Source organism: Geotrypetes seraphini, chromosome 1 (assembly GCF_902459505.1).
Source record: "Geotrypetes seraphini chromosome 1, aGeoSer1.1, whole genome shotgun sequence".
Taxonomy (NCBI): domain Eukaryota; kingdom Metazoa; phylum Chordata; class Amphibia; order Gymnophiona; family Dermophiidae; genus Geotrypetes; species Geotrypetes seraphini.
This window is the reverse complement of record NC_047084.1, coordinates 381275554-381298333: the sequence shown is the minus strand read 5'-3', so window position 1 is coordinate 381298333 and position 22780 is coordinate 381275554. Positions and strand designations below refer to the sequence as shown.

The following is a 22780-nucleotide window of genomic DNA, read 5'->3' as shown; positions in this document are numbered from 1 at the left end:
TATGTTTACAATTGAAAGTTTATTTGTTCAATTACACCAAATAAGATGCAAGCACTTTCATGACAAATATACAGAAAAAAAGTAGACTAACAGAGAACAGTAATTTAGCATAAATGAAGGGAGATATCTTAAATGCTATGGTATACTCCCAAGGTTTGTCATTTCCATTCTCCATTTAATTTACCCATTATACATCAGTTAGAGGAAAAGAAATAGTGAAAGGTTAAGATGAAGTTAGCTTGTGCATTTTTCTTAAAAATAACTCCAAATTCTATAATTTTCATGCTAGTTGAACACTACAACTAAAATTTACAAATATGCACAAAAGGAGATGAAGGTATGGGTGGCAATTACCTTTCCCATCTGAGTAGTCCAGCAGAAAACAAATTACTACAAATACAGCAGGCAAACTGTTGGACTGATTGGTATAGCGCATATATATATATATATATGCACATATATAGTTTTGTAGTGAACCTCAGTCTCAAATTGTGCTAAACGCTCATCATCAGTATGGCACATTTTTGGTCCATGGTGGGGTTTTATGCCAAGACAAATTCCCAATTTACTGGAAAAAATATCAACTTGTTGCTATTTTTGTTTGTAAATGCCAAGTGTACTTCCACAGACAAAGGCAGGCTTCAGAACTAGTTTATAGGAAATAGTCTGGGGTGCGCCGGGTAACATGTGGCTCTCCACGACGTGGTGCAGGGTCAAACTGAAGACTGTGGAAGTAAAAAGAAGTCTATTTTAAGTTTTATAAAAATAATTAAGGGGTCCTTTTACTAAGGTGCGCTGACCAATTTATTAGCGCATGCTCTAACACACCAATTATATTCTATGAGCGCATCCATAAAATATATATTTTTTTTTAATCTTGAAATTTTCAACAAAACTCATTCACCAAGGAAGATAAATGACTTGCTGAAAGTTCAGTTCTACTTTGCATACATTAGATAAATGGAGGCATATTTTCAAAGCACTTAAGACTTAAAGTTCCACAGTAACCTATGGAACTTTTTAAGTTTTAAGTGCTTTGAAAATGAGCCCCATAATCCAAGGCAATTTACAGAAAAATAATACACTGGATTATCCCATTTTCTAGCATACTTCATTATATTGCCAATTATCTACAAGTCTCCCCCTTCTTCACAAAAAAGCATACAAGAAAGCCAAGACTTCACTAATTTCAAAATCTCAACAAATTCTTTCATGCTCTAATTTCATACTGTATGAGTATCTAAAAAATGATAAAATAAGCTATAGATCTTGTTTGCTCAAGGCAAGCCTCTCTTACACCTAGAATCACCTGCATTTTAGTGCGTCAATGTTTGTAAAATTCTTTACATTATCCTAAGTAACCTGGGAACAAGCCATTTAAGGCTTTAAAAGTGAATATTACTATCATAAAACTAAATTTAGTATTATAAACCACTACTCAATGGAGAGATTTCATGAAGGAAGACACCTTTGATTCTTGCAGTTGTATGCTGGACCAACTATAGTCATTTTCTGGGGCAGCCCTACATATACCATGTTGCAATAATCTAATCAAAATAGAATACATGAGCTACTCTGATCATGTAGGCTTCAAACAAGGCAGGCCACAGTTTACAAAGCAGTCAGCTTAAAAAATATTGCATACACAAGCATCCCTAAATGTGCCTTCATGAGTTTACTGTGCCAACCCAAATGTCACTGACATATGTCCCAGGAGTGGACATAGGATCTAGATATTCAAATGTTTCAAGTTAAGCCAATCAGCTTTATTACATCTCCTATGTGTGTATTACTATACTTATAAACAAATGTAATATATTGAAAGATTAGGTTCTTAACTTCGCTAATCTTCTTTCATGTAAATCCATATTCATTCCTGGACAAGTGGTTATGTATCCCATCTCATGAGATCTCTTGTAGGAAGATTCATTTACATATTTTTAATCAGCCCCCTCCCCGGCACTTACCTCAGGACTGCCCTCTGACTTCCAGTTGGTATAAAAGCTGTACAGGACACACAAAAAAGGAAGGGGTATGGGGATACTCTCGGAGAAACAAGTCTAATCTGCTCATATTAGAAACTGCATAACAATCATGAACATAAGAATAGCCTTACTGAGTCAGACCAATGGTCCATAAAGCCCAGTAGCTCGTTCTCACAGTGGCCAATCCAGGTCCCTAGTACCTGACCAAAACCCAAGGATTAGCAACATTCCATGCTACCGATCCAGGGCAAGCAGTGGCTTCTCCCATGTCTTTCTCAATAACAGACTATGGACTTTTCCTCCAGGAAATTGTCCAAACTCTTCTTAAAATCAGCTAAGTTATCTGCTCTTACCACAACCTCTTGCAATACATTCCAGAGCTTAACTATTCTCTGAGTGAAAACATTCTTCCTATTGATTTAAAAATATTTACCTGTAACTTCATCGAGTGTCCTAGTCTTTTTAAATTTTTGACAGAGTGAAAAATCGATCCACTAGTACCCATTCTGCTCCACTCAGGATTTTGTGGACTTCAATCATATCTCCCCTCAGCTATCTCTTTTCTAAGCTGAAGAGCCCTAACCTTTTTAGTCTTTCTTCAAACGAGAGGAGTTCCATCCCCTTTATCATCTTGGTCGCTCTTCTTTGAATCTTTTCTAGTGCCGCTGTATCGTTCTTGAGATAAGGAGTCCAGAATTGAACACAATACTCCAGATGAGGTCGCATAACAGAGTGTACACATCTTAAAATTCCAACGACAAGAAGCCAGTTCTCCAGCCCCCTGCACCGATACTTGCGGGCTGCCGGGGAGTCAGAGACCAGCAGAGAGGAGAGGAGCGTAGGAGCACTGCTCCGCCCCTCCCCTGAACCAGCAGGAGACCTCCAACAGAAAAAGAACTGCTCCAGCGACGAGAAGCCAGTTCTCCAGCCCCCGCACCAATACTTGCGGGCCACCGGGGAGTCAGAGAGGAGAGGAGCATGGGAGCACTGCTCCGCCCCTCCCCCGAAACAGCAGGGTACCTCCGACAGTAAAAGAGCTGCTCCAGCGACGAGAAGCCAGTTCTCCAGCCCCCCGCACCGATACTTGCGGGCCGCCGGGGAGTCAGAGACCAGCAGAGAGGAGAGGAGCGTGGGAGCACTGCTCTGCCCCTCCCCCGAACCAGCAGGGGACCTCTGACAGTAAAAGAACAGCGCCGTTCAGCGCGCCGACGAAGGCACACGACAAAGGCATGTACGCCTTAGTGCGTGCCTTTGTGAAGCGACTGCAGGGAAGCAGTCCAACCACCATCGATGATCGACGGCAGATACGACCATTCTCCCCAAAAATCTTCCAAATACCACTTCCTACTCTGAACCGACTCCATCCTACCAGCCTTCCAGGAAAGGAAGCTATCTCAACGCTCCCGACACCAGGAAACCGCCCACTCCACCAAACTCAGAGGGAACACCAGCGGTCTTACCCTCAAGGTGAGTGAGTCCCAATTCACTTACTCCCCCCAGATCAGAACTCACAAGTGAGCATAGCAGACTCCCTAACACAACAGGATAGAGTGGAAGAAAGACGCTCTCCCCTCCTCTCCCCTCCCCCAACGGGAAACTAGCGCATTCTGGAGCAGACGCAAGTGAGCCCTCGTCTAGGAAACTACATTGATAGTTGCGACCATCAACCCCAGAACCTGCAGTCAGGGCTTGAGTGTCCAGAAAGGCACATATCAACCACCGAAGCTGCTCCTGGTGGAACTTGGAGAGAAACATTTTGTTCATCCCAGTCGAGAAACAAACTCCCAGGTACTCCAGGTCCTGCATCGGAATGAGTTTACTCTTCCGAAAGTTGGCCACCCAGCCTAGATCCTGAAGTCAGTAAAGAACCTGACATACTTACTGGTGTCCTTCAGACTCTGACTAGGCTCTCATGATCCAATCGTCCAGATACGGATGAACTTGGATCCCAAGTGGGCTGCCACCACATTACCTTAGTAAAAGTCAGAGATGCTGTTGCCAACCTGAAAGGCAAGGCCGCAAACTAGAAATTTTGTTGTAAGATGTAGAACCTCAAGTATCTCTTGTGCTCCAGAAAAATGGGGATATGCAGATAGGCCTCCATCAAATCTAGAGGCCAGGAATTCCCCTGGCACCACCAAGGCCATCACTAACTTCAATGTTTCCATTCTGAAGTGAGGAACTTTGAGGGTCGCATTGACTGCTTTAAAATCCAGGATTGGTCTCCAGTCTTTGGAGCCTCTCTTTGGCACAATAAAGTATATCAAGTATCTGCTGGAGCCCGAGTCAGACTCTGGAACGGGCTCAATGGCCGTTATATCCAGCAATCTGTGGACAGTAGCTTGTACTTTTGGCCTCTTTGCCTAGCCTTCCCACTGGAGAGTCCAGGAAAAAGTATGGAAGATGCCAGAAAAACTCAAGTTTGGATCCGTCGCAGAGAATGTCCAGCACCCAGCAATCTGTGGTGATGTTCGTCCACTCCTCCAGGAATGCCGAGAGCCTCCCTCTGATCTACGGAGGGTCGGCTGGAGGGCTGGCATCATAACTGCTTCTTAGGAGCAGAAACAGAGCAGACTCCCGACAATTGTGGTCGCCGAACTCCACCAAACCACAGTTTGGTATTCTGATAAGGTCTTTGACCCAAGTAATCTCCCGAGAACTAGCGAAGTCGCATGAAGAAATGAAAACTAGAATGCCCCAATCCCATAAAAGACCGAGGCCTGCTCAGGCAAGGAGATAGGTTTACAGTCCTGCACACTTGCCATAAGATCATCCAGACCCTTACCGAACAGCAATTGCCCTTTAAAGGGCAGCTTAATGAGGGATGCCTTAGAGATGAGGAATCACTGAACCACTGTCTGATCCACAACATCCGATGCGCTGATACAGAGTAAGCTGATAGCTTGATCACCATTCTGAATAGGTCATACAGGGCATCAGCCACATAGTCCACACCAGAAATCAGAAAGAGAAGATCTTGAAGCACTATAGTGTCAGGATCATGATGCAGCTTAGAGTGACAGGCTCTAGCCCCAAAGGATGCCGCTGCAGCCGCTTTCAACCCCAAGACCGCTGAATCAAAAAGCCTTTTTAGCACAAAATCAATCCTGCGGTCCTGGGTGTCCTTCAAACACCACACCGCCCTCACTGGGAAGAGAAGTACGTTTGGTGACCTGCGCCACTAAGGAATTCACCTTCAGAGAAGCAAAACATGGATTAAAGGCTTCTGCTATCAGATAAAGCTTAGCCACTCTTAGAGGACCCTCCGGAGCCTCCCAGTGATTCGTTAGCATCTTTGCAATGTCCAGATGGTCAGGAAAGGAGGAAGACCAGTTTAGTGCTACTCATAAGAAAGCACTGCGCTGAGAGCTGGCTAGCCTACAACTTCAACTCCAGAAGGGAATCTGAAATAATCCCCATTAAAGCAGAAGGTTTAAGTGTCTGTGCAATGTGGGGGTCCTCCCCAAGATCTGAAGCATCTCCTAGATCTGGATCCTGGAGATCTGTAACTACAGCCAAATCTCCTACTGTGGAGGTTCTAGCCTGAGTAATCAAAGGCATGATCACATCATCAGGATAATCTGAATCGTCTGTCGGTAGCTTGTCCCTTGGCTGTGCATGGCCCCTCTGCTGGGGACCTGGATCCTGGGAAGGGGGGGACCCCCGCTGCTAACAGCAATGCCATTCGAGGTGAACTTGGAGAATATTTCTTTGCTAAATAACCCTGAAAGAGAATATTAAGAAATTCCAGGGAAAACCCCAGATCCCGAGGGACAGCCACCTCCTGAGTCTTTCTTGGAGCTCTGGGAGGATTTGTGGTCCTTAGGCATGAAATTGTGGCTGCGTTTTGCTGGGGATGCAGTTGCGCTGTCCCCGGCCCATTTTTGCATTTTTGGACTGCCTACAGATGGCCTGAATGGTAGAAACCCCCATCCCCTACCCCCTCAAAAAAGGGGCACAGGGGGGCTAAAGCCGATTCCACTCCCTTCCACGAGCTGCAGGACACATAGAACACCGATCCTCGCCAGTCAGCCATCCGCTACAAATGGGGCATGAATCTGAAGTATCCTGCCATGAGGAGGCCATCTGATACATTTTCATGCAAACACAAAGCTTGTTGAGGCAAAAAGAAAAACTAAAATGGTTACTTAATGTATTCTCACAATCTTGAAGGTTAATATTCATATCCCAGACTCGAAGAGGCAAGCCATCTCATAGCAATAGACATTGCTGATGCTCTGGATGTTATTTCAAATGCATTAAATGCTGTTCTCAGCATAAATTTTTACATTTGAAGTATACTGTGAGTAGTCTGTTGAAATTATGTTAAGTAATCAGATGGAATATACTGCTCAAAATCAGCCAACTTATTTATGAGCTGTTTAAGGTAAAAAGCATTTAGAAGTTGTAATTGAGAACTCTGTTAGCCGATGGAGCTCTGATAAAGATGGCTTCCAAACTTATCCATAGTACGACCCTCACGTCCTGGTGGTGTAGTGGCATAGACCCTGAAGCTGAAGATTTTTTTAAGAGTTGACTCAACAAGCAATGATTGATATTATAATTGCAGTTTATCAAATCCAGGACAAGATTATATTCGATAGAGGGCCAATTTTTCTAGGAGCTATAGTAACAGAGAGAGAGGGATCTCCCAGTTCTTAAAGAGCACCTCTTTGAGAAGGTTGTGCAGACGCAACTTAAGAAGCTCTTTAGGAGGCTCATTGTGGCCAAGGGGGAGGACCTAGATATAATTGGAATTGCAGAAACCTGGTGGACAGAGGAAAATCAATGGGATGTGGCACTGCCGGGGTACAAGCTCTACAGGAGGGACAGGACCCACAAGAAGGGGGGGAGGCATAGCACTATATATAAAGGACTCTATCCACTCGGTCGGGATGGATATGGCAACGAAGGCAGAGGGGCTGGAATCGCTATGGGTCAAATTGCCGGGAAACAAGGGTGCAGGCATAAAACTGGGGCTGTACTATCGCCCACCTGGTACGCCAGAAGGAGTCGGACACGACTTGGAAGCGGAATTGAGACAGGAATGCAGGACTGGAAGTGTAACAGTGATGGGGGACTTCAACTACCCGGGAATAGACTGGAGTACGGGTCACTCCAACTGCACTAGGGAAACAGGATTTGTAGAAGCTGTGAGGGACTGCTTCATGGAGCAACTAGTCAAAGAACCGACGCGAGGGGGTGCTACTCTTGACCTCATCCTAAACGGATTAGGGGGGCCTGCAAGAGGGGTAGAAGTGGGAGGACCACTAGGCAACAGTGATCACAACGCGATCAGATTCACATTAGAAAGGGGGACACCCATAGTAAGGAGGACCGCAACAACTGCGCTCAACTTCAAGAAAGGGAACTATGTTGCTATGAGGGAAATGGTGGGGAGGAAGCTCAGAAACATCTTTAGGATGGAGACTGTGGGAAGCGCCTGGACCCTATTCAGGGACACCCTGCAGGAAGCACAAAGAATGTACGTCCCCAGTTTCAGGAAAGGCTGCAAGAACAAGCGATCAAAGGACCCGGTTTGGATGTCAACTGAAGTAAAGAGGGCAATAAATGACAAAAAAGTATCCTTCTGGAGATGGAAAAAGGACCCAACGGAGGAAAATCACCAGGCGCACAGGAAATGCCAAAAGGAATGCCACCGAGAGGTTAGAAAAGCGAAAGGGGAATACGAAGAGGGGCTGGCCAGGGAGGGGAAAAACTTCAAGGCATTCTTCAGTTACATAAAGGGGAAGCGACCAGCGAGAGAGGAGGTGGGGCCGTTGGATGATGGGGATAGGAAGGGAGTGATTAAGGAGGATAAAGAGGTAGCTGAGAGGTTGAACACGTTCTTCTCGTCGGTTTTCACGAGCGAAGACACATCTAATATACCGGACTCAGAGGAGCTCATGAGTGGGGAACAGGCCGAAAAATTGGAGCACATAGAGGTAAGTAAGGAGGATGTCCTCAAACAGATAGACAGGTTAAAATGCGGTAAATCACCGGGCCCGGACGGGATCCACCCAAGGGTTCTGAAGGAACTAAGACAAGAAATAGCGGGTACAATCCAGCATGTTTGCAACCTATCCTTGAAAACTGGTGAGGTACCAGAGGACTGAAAATTGGCGAATGTCACACCTATCTTCAAGAAGGGATCGAGGGGTGACCCCGGGAACTACAGGCCGGTGAGCCTGACTTCAATTATAGGGAAGATGGTGGAAGCTATGATCAAGGACGGCATTTGCGAGCACATCGAGAGGAATGGCCTACTGAGAACAAGCCAGCACGGATTCTGTAAGGGAAGGTCGTGCCTAACGAACTTTCTGTATTTCTTTGAGGGAATAAGCAGTCGGGTGGACAATGGGGAACCCATAGACATCATTTACCTCGATTTTCAAAAGGCTTTCGACAAGGTGCCACATGAAAGGCTGCTTAGGAAGCTGTGGAACCACGGGGTGGGAGGGGATGTGCACAGATGGATCAAGCACTGGTTGTCGGGTAGACTGCAGAGGGTCGGAGTGAAGGGCCAATATTCTGACTGGCGGGGAGTCACAAGCGGTGTGCCACAGGGATCGGTGCTGGGGCCGTTACTCTTCAACATATTTATCAATGACCTGGAAAAGGAGGCAAAGTGCGAGGTTATAAAATTTGCAGACGATACCAAACTGTGCGGCAGAGTTAGGTCCAGGGAGGAGTGTGAGGACCTGCAAAGGGACCTGGACAAGCTGGAAGACTGGGCAAACAAATGGCAAATGCGCTTTAACGTGGAAAAATGCAAGGTCATGCATATAGGGAAAAAGAACCCGTTGTTCAACTACAAATTGGGGGGGGGCATTGTTGGGAGACAGCAGATTTGAGAGAGACTTGGGTGTGCTGGTGGATGCATCACTGAAGCCATCTGCACAGTGCGCAGCAGCCTCGAAAAAAGCCAACAGGATGCTGGGCATCATAAAGAGGGGCATAACAACCAGGACGCGGGAAGTCATCATGCCATTGTATCGAGCGATGGTGCGTCCACATCTGGAATACTGCGTTCAGTATTGGTCGCCGCACCTCAAGAAGGACATGGCGGTACTTGAGAGAGTCCAAAGGAGAGCAACGAAACTGGTAAAAGGGCTGGAACACTGCCCATATGCCGAGAGGTTGGATAGGCTTGGGCTCTTCTCTCTGGAAAAAAGGAGGCTCAGGGGAGATATGATAGAGACCTTCAAGATCATGAGGGGCATAGAGAGGGTGGATAGGGACAGATTCTTCAGACTGAAGGGGACAACAAGTACGAGGGTGCATTCAGAGAAACTAAAGGGAGATAGGTTCAAAACAAATGCAAGGAAGTTTTTTTTCACTCAAAGGATCGTGGACACTTGGAATGCGCTACCGGAGGAAGTGATCAGGCAGAGTACGGTACAGGGATTCAAACAGGGATTGGACGGATTCCTGAGGGATAAAGGGATCGTGGGATACTGAGAGAAGAGCTGGGATGTAACACAAGTATAGAAAGCTAACCAGGTAATAAGTATAGAAACCCAACAGGTCGTGCATGTGCAAGACCGGAGGGTTAGGACTTCGATGGGAAGATAGGACTTCAATGAGAAACCAAGGTGCAAGGGAGCCCCTTCTGGTGATTCAGACAGGTCGTGACCTGTTTGGGCCGCCGCGGGAGCGGACTGCCGGGCAGGATTGACCTATGGTCTGACCCGGCGGAGGCACTGCTTATGTTCTTATTGTAATCTAAGGCAGTGTTCTTCAACCTTTTGACATCTATGGACCGGTGGAAATAAAATAATTATTTTGTGGACCGGCACCAGTCCGCGGACCAGCAGTTGAAAAACACTGGGCTAAGTCGTGCCCATCTCCACTCAATCTCTACCCCAGACCCCACCCCCATAATAGTACTAATTGTAATACCATTTTTTCCATTAATTTTTCATATATACACACAATATAATTGTATTAACAACACATAATGGTTAACCACAAAATTAAAATACACAAAGCACACTTTATGCTTTTTATTATTCATTCCTATCAGAAAATAGATAACCCCATGCAAATGCAGGACCAAAAACTAAAAGTACTAATATTTATAAACAAACCATAAGATGCAAGACTCTGCAAGCAATACAACCCCAGAGGAAATGAAACATATGCATTTCTTCCAGAACAGACAAATCAATCACCTAAAAAAAAAAAAAAAAAAAAAAAAAGCATTTCCCCTACCGTTGTTGTCTCTCTCCCTCCATGCTGTGCCTTGCCTTCTGGCCTGCCCCCCCGTGTTATCTTCTTCGGGCCGGTCCATGGTGCGAAAACGCGGCGTATTCGGGCCAGCTCCCAAAACACAGCAATTTTAGGATTTTGGGGGTGAGGGGACCTAGAGCTTACTCCCCAAATCCTTAAAACTTAAAAGCAGATAGCCCCTCCCAATTGTGTCTCAGGATACTCACTGTGCCACGCTATGTGCTGGGAGTTGCAAGACAGAAGCTAAAAACAGCTTACAGAGAGGTCCTCTGCCTCAAAAAGCCTTGGAACCTGGACCACCGGTCTTCTGACTGTCTCTCAGGCCCAATGACTCGGCCAGAGACCTCCACCACACCTGGAAATGCCACACACATGAATGGGTGGAAGAATGCAGTTGACCACGATCCCGGATACACCTCCATGGAGCCACACAGCCTGTACTCAAACTCACTGGTGAACAAACCTGGGATGAGCAATGCTCTCAAGGGAACGGTTCCTGAGCCCCAATTTGTGACTGCAGGCTGTCCAGGTGGGTGCACTACAAAGCAGCCAACCCCCTGGAAACAAACTTTTCCAGTAAAGTCTGTGATCTCCTGCAGCCAGAGCTGTCCCTGCAGGGGAACCTCTGCAGCATGAGAGCACAAAGCTGTAAAAATACTGACGTTAGAGAAAAACCACAAGCCAGAAAAGACTAGCTCCTACAGTCTCACTTGTAAGAAGACGACTGGAAGTCAGAGGGCAGTCCTGAAGTAAAAGAGGAGGTTAAAAAAATATGTAAATGAAGCTTCCTCAAAGAGATCTTACAAGATAGGATACATAACCACTTGTCCAGGAATAGGGTGGGATTAATGTATTTAATGCAGTAAAAGGGCAATTTATAAATGGGCACCACCTGCTGGGTAACCCAATATTGTATGGTGAGTCTATTCCATAATCGCATCTCAGTGCCCAGATTTCTTATAAAATACTAGTATAAACCAGCATTGGTGCATCATACATTGAAGTGTGCAACTGTGCATGCTTAAATTTTGCAGGTGTATGTAACTTATAAGTGGCACATAATAACAAGTATACCTCCCTTGCGTTCACTTGCAATGCCACTGATGTAAGCCCTTTTAGAATATTGGTTATAGCGCTTATGTAAGTACATGCTAAATTTTCATGCATGTACATGTGCATGTCAATGGCACTGTTTATTTTTTATGATGTTTTTGTTTTCCTTGTTTTTTTATCCTGTAAATTCGCTTAGAAATTGAATAAACGATCAATCAAATTTTAATAAAAACTTGAAGTGGAGCACACTCCTGGCTGCCTTGTTATATAAATGTAAAACTTTCTCTGGTAATATCTAATAAATCTTTCTAGGGGCTCCTTTGACTGCTTTTCCAACTTATTTACTAAAGGGGGGTATTTTATAAGGAGCCAACTAGTTTTAGTCAGTAAGAATATGCAAGGATACTGATATTCTAGTCATTTATGCATGTTCCTAGAACCAAAAACTAGGCTTCCTCTTCCAGAATTATTCCCAATATGATCAGTGACAGGTAGTGTGTGCATCTACCAATAAAGTCCCTGCTTGGCCTTTAAACTGCAGTGCTTCTTAAACATTTATGCAGTATGATCCAATTTTTATTTAAGATTCACATGATTTCACTTCCTCCTTTTCCATGCATCACAGATTTGAAGACCACAGCAGCAGTAATCATGGTAACAAGTTCTAGCATTTGGCACAAGCTCCTTTGTAAGTGTGTGCTCAAAGACTGTAGTACTCTACAGGAGTTTACAATCAAATAGGAAACTCAAATAGGAGGAAGGGACACCGTCTGAACACTCTCTGACTTGGAGGCCTCCTGCTAACTTCAGTACTAGGCATAGGGCCACAATGGAGGATGAGAGAGAGAGAGAGAGAAAGCAGCCTTGTTTCTGTTAGCCCATCTGGGGACCCAACCTAGTCTGGAAACCACTGGCCTACTGACTCCTGCTGCTGTGCAGGCAGAAAGCAAGCTCTGTGTAGAGAATGACATGGGGACAAATATTTCCTCGTTCCGTCCCGAGTTTTGTTGCTGTCCCTGTCCCATTCCTGTAAGCTCAGCCTTTCAGTAATTTCACCTAAAGTCCAAGAAAAAGTCTCTGCTTGTTTGGCCGACATTGTTGCTTGGATGTCCTGCTGTCATCTGAAACTAAATACCGTATTTTCACGCATATAACGCACACACGGGTATAGCGCGCGGGAACAAAGCATTTATGTAAAAAAATTTTCTATAGCGCGCACACGTGTATACCGCGCTTCTCTCCCCTGTACCTTATTTTAGTTCCTCCAGCGCAGCTTGAGAGGCCTGTTCCTCCATGTCCTGCCTGCTGCGGGTGCTGAGGCGAGGGGAGTCAGAGGAGCGGCGAGGCAGCTAAAGCCCGAATGTGCCGCCCAGCGCTGCCATGGGGGAAGGGAGGGAGGAGAGCGGGAGGCTGGAACTAGCTGCTGCTGCCACTGTTGCCTTACCGTAGCTGCTAACTCTCTTGTCAGGGCCGCCATGCCGGGACACTCAGCAGCTTCCGGTTCCGAAGGATGCTGCTTGTGTCCGGCCCGCGGGGAAGATGATGTTCGTGTGGGAAGCAGGACTCGCTGTCTCTAGCTGCCTCCGTAGCAGCAGAGCGGCGCGCAAGGCTGCCTGCCTGGTTGGCTGACGTGGCTGCCTCTTCCCTTCTCTAGTGACAGAGTGGCAATGTAAAAAAAAAAAAAAAAGTATAACGCGCTCACGGATATAACGCGCATGGTTATTCCGTGTTTGTAAAATCTTGCATAGCGTGCGCATTATATGCGTGAAAATACGGTACAGTGGTGCCTTCATTTATGAGCATAATTCGTTCCAGAAGCATGCTCGTAAACCAAAATACTCGTATATCAAAGCGAGTTTCCCCATAGGAAATAATGGAAATTCGCTTTGATACGTTCCTACCCCCCATGAGGCCAGCGGCGCTGCTCCCCCCCCCCAAGAACCGGCATTGCTCCCCTCACTCATGAAGGCCCCCCGCGTGATCCTCCATTCCCCCCGCTTGTTTCGCCCTCCCCCTCCCCCGCTCGTGTCGCACCCCCCTCCCTGCGATCCGGCATCCCCCAGGCATCCACCTGAACACATTTCTTACCCCCGTTTGGTACCGGCACCAACTCACAGGACATGCCGGAGCCAAAGATCTGCCTCCTTCGCGCTGGGCCTTGAGCATCTGTGCATGCTCAAAGCCTTCGGGTTCCCGCTCTCTCCGATATCAGAGGGAGTGCTTCCAGGTCAGCCGTAGGAGGCACGTAGGAGCTGCTGCCCGCAGCTTTGAGTGAACGCTGCAAGACGGAGGGAACCGGCAAGACGTTAAACAGCTGGGGGCAGCAGAAGGAAAACACCGCATTGTCCTCGAGTGCGAGTGGGGCCTCACAAAATTCTTCACGGGGCCGCATGCAGCCCACGGGCTGGACACCCCTGCTGTAAATAATACTGTCATTGTTGCAGTCTCCTCTGCTCGCAACCTTGGAGTCATCTTCGATTCTGACCTCTCATTTTCTACCTATATCCAACAAGCTGCTAAGACCTGTCACTTCTATAGCTTCATCATCACCAAAATTCGCCCCTTCCTCTCCGAGCACCCTATCCGGACCCTTGTCCAAGCTCTCGTAACATCACGCTTAGATTACTGCAATATACCCCTAACTGGTATCCCTCAGTGTCACCTCTCCCTCTTGCAATCTGTGTAAAACTCTGCTGCACAACTCACCTTCTACCAACCTTGCTAAGCTCATGTTACCCTTCTCCTTAAGTCACTTTATTGGCTTCCTATCTGCCATCTGCCAAGATCTTATTGCTGACCTACAAGTGTGTTCATTCTGCTGCCCCTCAATATCTCTCCTCACTTCTCTCTCCTTATACACCTCCCAGAGAACTCCGTTCCCCAGATAAGCCACTCTTAACGTTACCCTTCTCCTCCTCTGCCAATTCCAGACTTCATTCCTTTCATCTAGCTGCCTCCTATGCCTGGAATAAATTACCCGAGTTTGTCCGTCAAGCCTCTTCCCTTGTTTAAAAGCAGACTGAAACCCACCTTTTTGATATTGCTTTCAATCCTTAACCCTACCCCTCTGCCCTCCAACCAAGCCAGCTGATTAACCGTTCCCTTTAACTGTATCCATGGCATCTTGTTTGTTTGTCTTTCCTGTTTAGATTGTAAGTTCTTTTGAGCAGGGACTGTTTTCTTACTCTTTGTGGCTCTATACAGTGCTGCGTGTGTCTGGTAGCACTATAGAAATAATTAATAGTAGTAGCCTTAACTGCACAAACCTAAAACACTTATGATTTTAAACTGTTTGAAGCTTGTGCAGATGAGGATAGAGCTTTCAGGAATGGGGCAGGGACAGGAAAAGAACTCGCCGGGATGGAATGGGAAAATTTGTCCGTGTCATTCTCTAGCTCTATGCAATCAGAGCAGCAGCTATGTGGGCTAGGAGGAAGCCTGGTATGGTTAGGTCCAATTAATTTTTGTATCATCTGACATTAAGTAAAATATCAAAAAGAAGCTGCACTTGAAGGCACTGCCACAAATCTGTGTGGATACCAGCTATGTTCCCAAATTCTCCTCATGTCCCTCAGTCTGCCCTCATTTGACTAGTTTTGCAGAGTTTTATATAATATTCACATGATAAAAACAAGCCTCACCTTCTAGAAATTTAGCAGTATAGCAAAATCAAAATCATATCATTTAAGCAGGAGTTCTTGAAGTTTAAACCATCCAAGAAAGTTAAATGTGATTCTCTTATAGCTATTTTAAGTAAAGCAACATCACCAATTGTACTGTATCAGACACTCACCTTTCATCATGGAGCCTTATAACTTACATTAGAATTCAAATGCAACTAAAGCAGATTACTTACAAGGAATATTTTAAAGTATCATCCAATTCCATAATAGCAGCTTGATTTCCACAACGATAGCAATAATTGGGTGCACTGAAAATGGTAACCACATTCCGGTCATGGCACCAGTTGTAACCCTAAAATAAGTAAATAAGTTAACTATTTGGTTTGGTACAAACTCTTAAACTAGTTACCAACTCAGTTAAAGCGATATTTTACCCATTCTGTCATCAACAAATATTCTGAATGCATTAAAGTGAGAGTGTGTTATACTTATCTATATAACATTCTATATTATAATTTTAAGCAATTTTAGAAATATTCTAAAAGTGTTCAAAAAATAAGAAACTGCAGTCATAACTGCACCATTCATTAGAGCTGTGGTTCTCAAACTATTTTTGTTTGTGGCACATTATAAAACATATGAAAATTTTTCTGGCACACTTGTGCACAAAATTAAAAACTATGAATAAAAGTAAACGTCAGAAAACTAACAACACTGTTTTAATAAATTAAGCATGGCTGTGTGAAACATGAGCTTGATTTTTAGCAACTTTTTAAATGTTGGGACGTATATGAGACAAACATACCCTCATTTCATCCTTAGTGCATTGAAGTCTCTCTTTTTTTGCACGTAATGTATGTTCGTAAACAAAAACTAATTCACATAGGTAAGATGTAGAAAACTGAGATGCTAGACAACAAAAATAAAAGAAAAGCTGAGTTCAGTCATTCAAAGTGAAATACTAACAGAAAGATGGGGGGGGGGGAACCCAGGTGTGTCCTGTCAGGGAGGACAAAGAAGAAAATAGTGACTGGGAGAAAATCAAAGTCAGGAAAGAAGCTTTACATTATTATTATTATGTTATACTGATGTTTGATTTGTTGTATTGTATGTGATTCTGTTTGTGAATGTACTTTACTGTGACCCGCCTTGGGAAAGGCGGGGTATAAATAATGAAATACAAATACAAATCCAAGTGTGACTGTCTCAGCGAGGTGCACCATCCCAGAGTGGGTTCAGCTCTACTCCAGGGTACGACTGTCATGCATTGCGCAGTCCCCTATCTGGCCCTACCACACAGCAGAGCAGACTATAGACGCTCGGGAACATGCTGCCCTACACTCCCGCCCATTGGTTCACCTTTCAGATGCTCCCTCCCCTCACCCCTGCACCCTCACTTCGCTCATCTCTCTTGCACGTGCTCTCCTGCTTCGCCACACCTCGCCACTCTTTTACGCATTCCCAAGTCTCGCCATACCTCTCTTGCACCTTCCCCAAGCCTCACTTCTAAAAAAAAAACCAAACAAAAACCTTACCCACAACATGGCACACCTAATCACCTCTTGCAGTGCACTAGTGTGCCACAGCACACCATTTGAGAACTGAATTAGAGCAAACCCAAATTTGGAGTGGAATTGCAGCCTAATGGTTAGAACATGTGAACCAGAGAAATTCAGTTCAAATTGCACTGCAGCTCCTTGTGGTCTTGACAAGTCACTTAAATTTCCATTGTCTCAGGCACAACTAAAGATTAGGTTCTTACCTTTGCTAATCTTTTTTCTTGTAATTCCACACTTTATTCTGGGACCAGAGGGGTTATTTCTGTCTACCCACCAGGACTTTGTAAGAAGCCTCAAACTTCAGAGACTTAAACCCCTCCCCTCTTTCCTCATCACTGTGCCTGTAACCTTAGTCAGTCTTAAAGTAGTCGGGAAAATCTGTAGAGGATAAAAACAAGAGAGAGGGGAACGGGGAAACTCCCCGGCAAGTAAGTCAATTTTGCTCATTATCAACAAATACAGAACAGCAACAATAAAAAAACGAGAGAACATTAGAAACCTGAGCAACAAAACAGTGCTATAGGGAAACACAGCCCACACTGTGAGAAGGGAGTGCCTGTACCAGGGTCACCCCCTCTTCAAAAAAAAAAAAAAACAACTCACAACCTAAGTGCTAAACCCATTCTGATGGCACTCTTATAAAGGTTGGTCTGAAAATAGAAATCCAGCTTACCAGTACTTCTAAAGGAAGACGATTGGCGAATCAGCAAGGTATAAAGTGGGTTCTCAGAATAAAATGTGGATTTACAAGAAAGAAGATTAGCAAAGGTAAGAACTTAATCTTTCGTTCTTATACAATTCCACTTTATTCCGGGACCAGTGGGATGTTAACAGAGCAGCCTCAGAAAATCAGGGTGGGACTGATGTGCCCGTTGCCAAAACAGACACGAAAAGCAGCATCCTGCTTTGCCGCCAAACTGATCCTATAAAACTTGGTGAACGTATGCAAAAAAGATCAGGTAGCAGCTCTACAAATCTTGTCCACAGAAACAGCCGACAATTCTGCCCAAAAGGACAAAACGCCTCAGGTAGAATGAGCCTGCACCGTAAGGCAAACCAAGTCAGCATTCCACGGCCGCTTTGGCCAGTCAGTTGTAACCAGGAGCACCGGGCCTCCATGGGCTGCTATCCACCTCAACAGACGCCCTATCATGGGCCATAGAGGTAAGACAAAGAGACCTTCCTATGGCCAGGGCTGAACCAGAGTGTCCAGGCCTGCGCTGCTGGCTTTGCAACAGCAACTGAAAAATCGATCCGTTTTCCTGTTGGCCACAGTTGCCATGAGATCGAACGTGGGACACCCCCACTGATATACTATATAATCGAACACTCTGAAACAGGGATCACTCTCAGGGTCATGTCTGACAACCGAGAAAATCTGCTTGAACATTGTTCACCCCTTACAGCGCCACAAGGTATCTCTCTGCCCACCAATAGAGAAGCTGAGCCTCCACGTTCAGGGAGAGACTCCTTGTGCCCCCCTGCCAATTGACATAAGCCACTGCCGTGGCATTGTCTGAAAAGACGTGAATGGCTCGATGACGGAGCCAATTGAATTACCCAAAGCTCCAGGCAACTGATTAACCACTTACATTCTGAAGGTCATACACACCACTCACCAGCCTTTGAGACTCGAATCCGTAGACAATCACCCAATCCGAGATCTGGAGGGGAAAGCCCCTGGAAACCGAGGGGTCACAACCACCAAGGCAGGGGTACATGTAATCCAGCACAAGAGCTGCAGCAACTGATAAACAGCCTGACACCCCATGGTCAGTGAGGTAGCTCTGATCAACCAGCTGTCTAGATACAGATGAACCAGGATGTGCAGAAGGTTAAGGTCCTGTGTGCTGTTGCCAATCCAAAGGGCATCGCCGCAAAATGGAAATGTTGCTTCAAGACATGGAACCGCAGATATTTCCAGTGGTCCAGAAAAATGGGAATGTGGAGATAAGCCTCCGTCAGATCCAGGGACGCTAGAAACTACACCAATGCCACAGAAACTAACACCGAGCACACCATCTACATGCGGAAGTGAGGCACTTTCAGCGCCGCACTGACCGCCTTGAGGTCTAGAATTGGTAACATAGTACATGACGGCAGATAAAAAGACCCGCATGATCCATCCAGTCTGCCCAACCTGATTCAATTTAAATTATTTTCATCTTAGCTATTTCTGGGCAAGAATCCAAAGCTCTACCTGGTACTGAGCTTGGGTTCCAACTACCAAAATCTCTGTCAAAACTTACTCCAGCCCATCTACACCCTCCCAGCCATTGAAGCCCTCTCCAGCCCATCCTCCTCCAAATGGCCATATACAGACACAGACCACACAAGTCAGCCCAGTACTGGCCTTAGTTCAATATTTAATATTATTTTCTGATTCTAGATCCTCTGTGTTCATCCCATACTTCTTTGAACTCCGTCACCGTTTTCCTCTCCACCACCTCTCTCGGGAGCGCATTCCAGGCATTCATCACCTTCTCCGTAAAGTAGAATTTCCTAACATTGCTTTTGAATCTACCACCCCTCAACCTCAAATTATGTCCTCTGGTTTTACCATTTTCTTTTCTCTGGAAAAGATTTTGTTCTACGTTAATACCTTTCAAGTATTTGAACATCTGAATCATATTTCCCCTGTCCCTCCTTTCCTCTAGCGCAGGGATGCCCACAATTTTTGGGCTTGCGAGCCACTTTTAAAATGACCAAGTCAAAATGATCTACCAACAACAAAAAAATTTTAAAAACACAAAGCACACTGTACACAGAGAAAATGTTAATCATCATTTATATTCCGGGGTTTTTTCAAAGAGGTCAAGGCAGATGACTCTATGCACTGTCACTTCAGTAACAACCATACAAAAATAAACAAATATACCCCCTCTCCCTTTTTACTAAACCATGATAGCAGTTGTTAGTGCTGGGAGCTGCGCTAAATGCCCTGCACTACTCTCAACGCTCATAGGCTCCCTGTGCTAAAAACCACTATTGCGGTTTAGTAAAAGGGGACCATAGTGCAAAATATAGACAGCAGATATAAATTTTCAAAACAGACACATTTTGATCACTAAATTGAAAATAAAATCATTTTTTCTACCTTTGTTGTGAGTCTCTGGTTGCACTTTCTTCTTCAGACTGTGCATCCAATATTTCTTCCCTTCTTTCAGCCTATATGTTTTCTCTCCTCCAGACCTCATTCCCTCTCCAAACTTTTTCTTCCTCTCTCCCTGCCCTTTCTTTCTCTCTCTTCATGCCTCCTTTCCTTCCTACTCAACCCCATGGCCTGGCATCTTTCCTTCTATCTCTTCCTCCCCTGCCATGCTCTGGCATCTCTTCTCCTTCCTTTCTCTCTGGCCTGGCATCTGTCTCCTTTATTTCCCTTCCCTTCCCTCCCCCCAAGCCCTGGCATCTTTCTGCTCTCCTTCTCTTCTATCTCTCCCTCTCCCCCCTCCATTATCTGGCATTTTCTCTCCTTCCTTGTCCCTGGTCTGGCATCTGTCACCTTCCCTTCTCTCTCCTTCCATGGTCTGGTTTCTCTTTTCCTTCCCATCTCTCGGAAGCCCATGGCATTTACTGTGCTTCTGCTGCTGCCTCCATAATTGGTAGCCAGGCTGAAGGTAAAGGGCGGCATCACCCCATGTTACAATATCCGGTTTGGACCTCTCAGACTTGCCGGCTAGTAACTAAGCAATTTTTAATCCCTACTTGCCCTGCCTTCTGGAGAAGCCCCAGGGAAGGAACGGGACGCAGCCACTTGCCTTCTCTGGCTCTGGGGATGCTGGAGCGGGAGAGGGTGACAGAAAAATATGTGGGGAGAACGGTACTCACCCATTTATGTTCGGCGGTGCTCTCCTTGGGGGCGGACATGAGCGGAAACTTTCCACAGGGAGGGTAGGCGACGCTCAGAGCATGGTTGCCACGATACTTGGCAGGGGCAGACTTGATGGGCTATGGCCCTTTTCTGCCACCATTTTTCTATGTTTCTATGTCCTGCCCCTGCTCCTTTGGCAGTCCAGATATTTGCCGCTGTGGCCGCGCGGGACACGTCTGCGACTGCAGCGGTGCTTTCCTCGGGGGCGGACATGAGCGGAAACTTTCCACAGGGAGGGAAGGCGACACTCAGAGCATGGTTGCCACGTCCTGCCCCTGCTCCTTCGGCAGTCCAGATACTTGCCGCTGTGGCCACGCGGGACGCGTCTGCGGCTGCAGCCAGCTACCAAAAGTGTCGCGCCCCCAAGGCCGGAGTTTGCAGGGTGCATCATTTCTGTTTTGGAGCACGCTTTGTTAGAGGAACTGAACCCAGGCGGGGGGAGAAGGGGGCGGGCTCTAACACTGCATACGCCGGCTTCTCTTCTCTTCTGAAACAGAAATGACATAACTTCCTGAGTTCAGTTCGCTTGTGGGCAAGAGGGCAGTGAGTGAGTGGAAGGGAGGGAAGCTGCTTTCACCAGGCAGTAGGGGAGCGGAAGGCTGATCAGCCGGTAGATTTTGAAGGCAGTGCGAGTCTATCACGGAGCCCAGGATGGGCTCCGCAATCGACTCACTTTGCCTTGGTGATCTACCGGTCGATCGCGATCGACCTATTGAGCACCCCTGCTCTAGCGTATACATATTCAGGGCTTCCAATTTCTCCTCATACGTCTTCTGGCTCCTATCATTTTCGTTGCCCTCCTCTGGACCACTTCATGTCTTCTTACGTCCTTCACCAGATATGGTCTCCAAAACTGAACACAATTCTCCAAGTGGGGTCTTACCAACGACCTGTACAGGGGCATCAACACCTTCTTCCTTCTATTGGCTATGCCTCTCTTTATACAGCCCAGCATCCTTCTGGCATCAGCCATCACCCTGACGCAGTTTTTTGCCTTTCGATCTTCGGACACTATCACCCCAAGGTTCCTCTCCCTGTCCGTGCATATCAGCTTCTCACCTCCCAGCATATACGGTTCCTTCCGATTATTAATCCCCAAATGCATTACTTTACATTTTGTTGCATTGAATTTTAGTTGTCAGGCATTAGACCATTCCTCTAAATTTTGCAGATCCTTTTTCATATTTTCCACTCCCTTTTCGTGTCTACTCTGTTACAAATCCTAGTATCATCTGCAAAAAAGCAAACTTTTCCTTCTAACCCTTCAGCAATGTCACTAACAAACATATTGAACAGGATCGGCCCCAGCAGTGAACCCTGAGGGACTCCACTACTCACCTTTCCTTTCTCTGAGCAACTTCCATTAACCACCATCCTCTGGCGTCTGTCCGTCATCCAGTTTCTAACCCAGTTCACCACTTTGGGTCCTAACTTCATTCCTTCACGTTTGTTCAAGAGCCTCCTATGAGGAACTGTATCAAAAGCTTTGCTGAAATCTAAGTAAATTACATCTAGCATATGTCCTCGATCCAGCTCTCTGGTCATCCAATCAAAAAATTAAATCAGGTTCATTTGGAATGATTTACCTTTTGTAAAGCCATGTTGCCTCGGATCCTGTAATCCATTAGATTCAAGGAAGTACACTATCCTTTCTTTCAGCAATACTTCCATTATTTCTCCAATCATTGGATCCTTTCTTTTAAATGATGAAGTATATCGAGTATCTCCCAAAGCCTGAGGCTCACTCTGGTATGGGTTCTATGGCCACAAAATACAGAAGTCTGTGGACTGTGGCCTGCACCCAAACCACCCTCTTGGGGCAGCCTGCAGGTGAATCCAGAAAATACTCTTGTCAGAGGACAGAGAAACTTCAGTTTGTAAATATCCCTGAGAATCTCCAGGACCCAGCAGTCGGATGCAATGGCCTGCCATTCCACCAGAAAGGCCGACAACTGCCCCCCCCCCCCCCCACCGATGCGCAAGGGAGGAGACATCAATCTGGCATCAGAACTTTCTTTTGTAGAAGCCACCAGATGACTCCCCATGGATGGCCGAGACCCACCGAAGCACAGTCTGGCAGATGAAAAGGACCGTTGTCCCGTGGAAGAGCCCGAGTATGGATGAGAGCTCCTAAAAGGACAAATATTAGGAAGTCCCAAACCCCTGGAAGGGCGGGATCTATTCACAGGCAGCAACTTGGGCCTGCGATCCAGCACACTGGCCAGGTCAACCAAACCCTGTCCGAACAGCAGCTCTCCCTTAAAGGGATGCTTTAGAAGAATCACCAGACCACTGCTGGATCCAGAGCATCCTGCGAGCCAAAACAGAATAGATGGAAAACTTAGCAAAGATTTTCAAAATGTCATATAAGGTATCAGCCATATAATCCACTCCCGAGATTATAAAATCCAAGTGACAAAGCACCACAGTGGCAGGATCATGGTGCAGCTTGGAGTG

At 46.0% G+C, this 22780-nt stretch overlaps 1 protein-coding gene across 1 annotated transcript in view; it reads right to left on the bottom strand.

Moving 5' to 3' along the window:
• Positions 1-22780, bottom strand: part of PPP2CB (protein phosphatase 2 catalytic subunit beta) — a 147550-nt gene continuing 124770 nt past the window's right edge. Inside the window, exons 6-7 of the mRNA XM_033915947.1 lie at positions 15127-15245; positions 1-725 (exon numbers count right to left, since the gene is read on the bottom strand). Of these exons, the coding sequence (XP_033771838.1) occupies positions 653-725; positions 15127-15245 (192 nt within the window). The 3' untranslated portion in view covers positions 1-652. The remainder of the gene's footprint in view (positions 726-15126; positions 15246-22780) is intronic.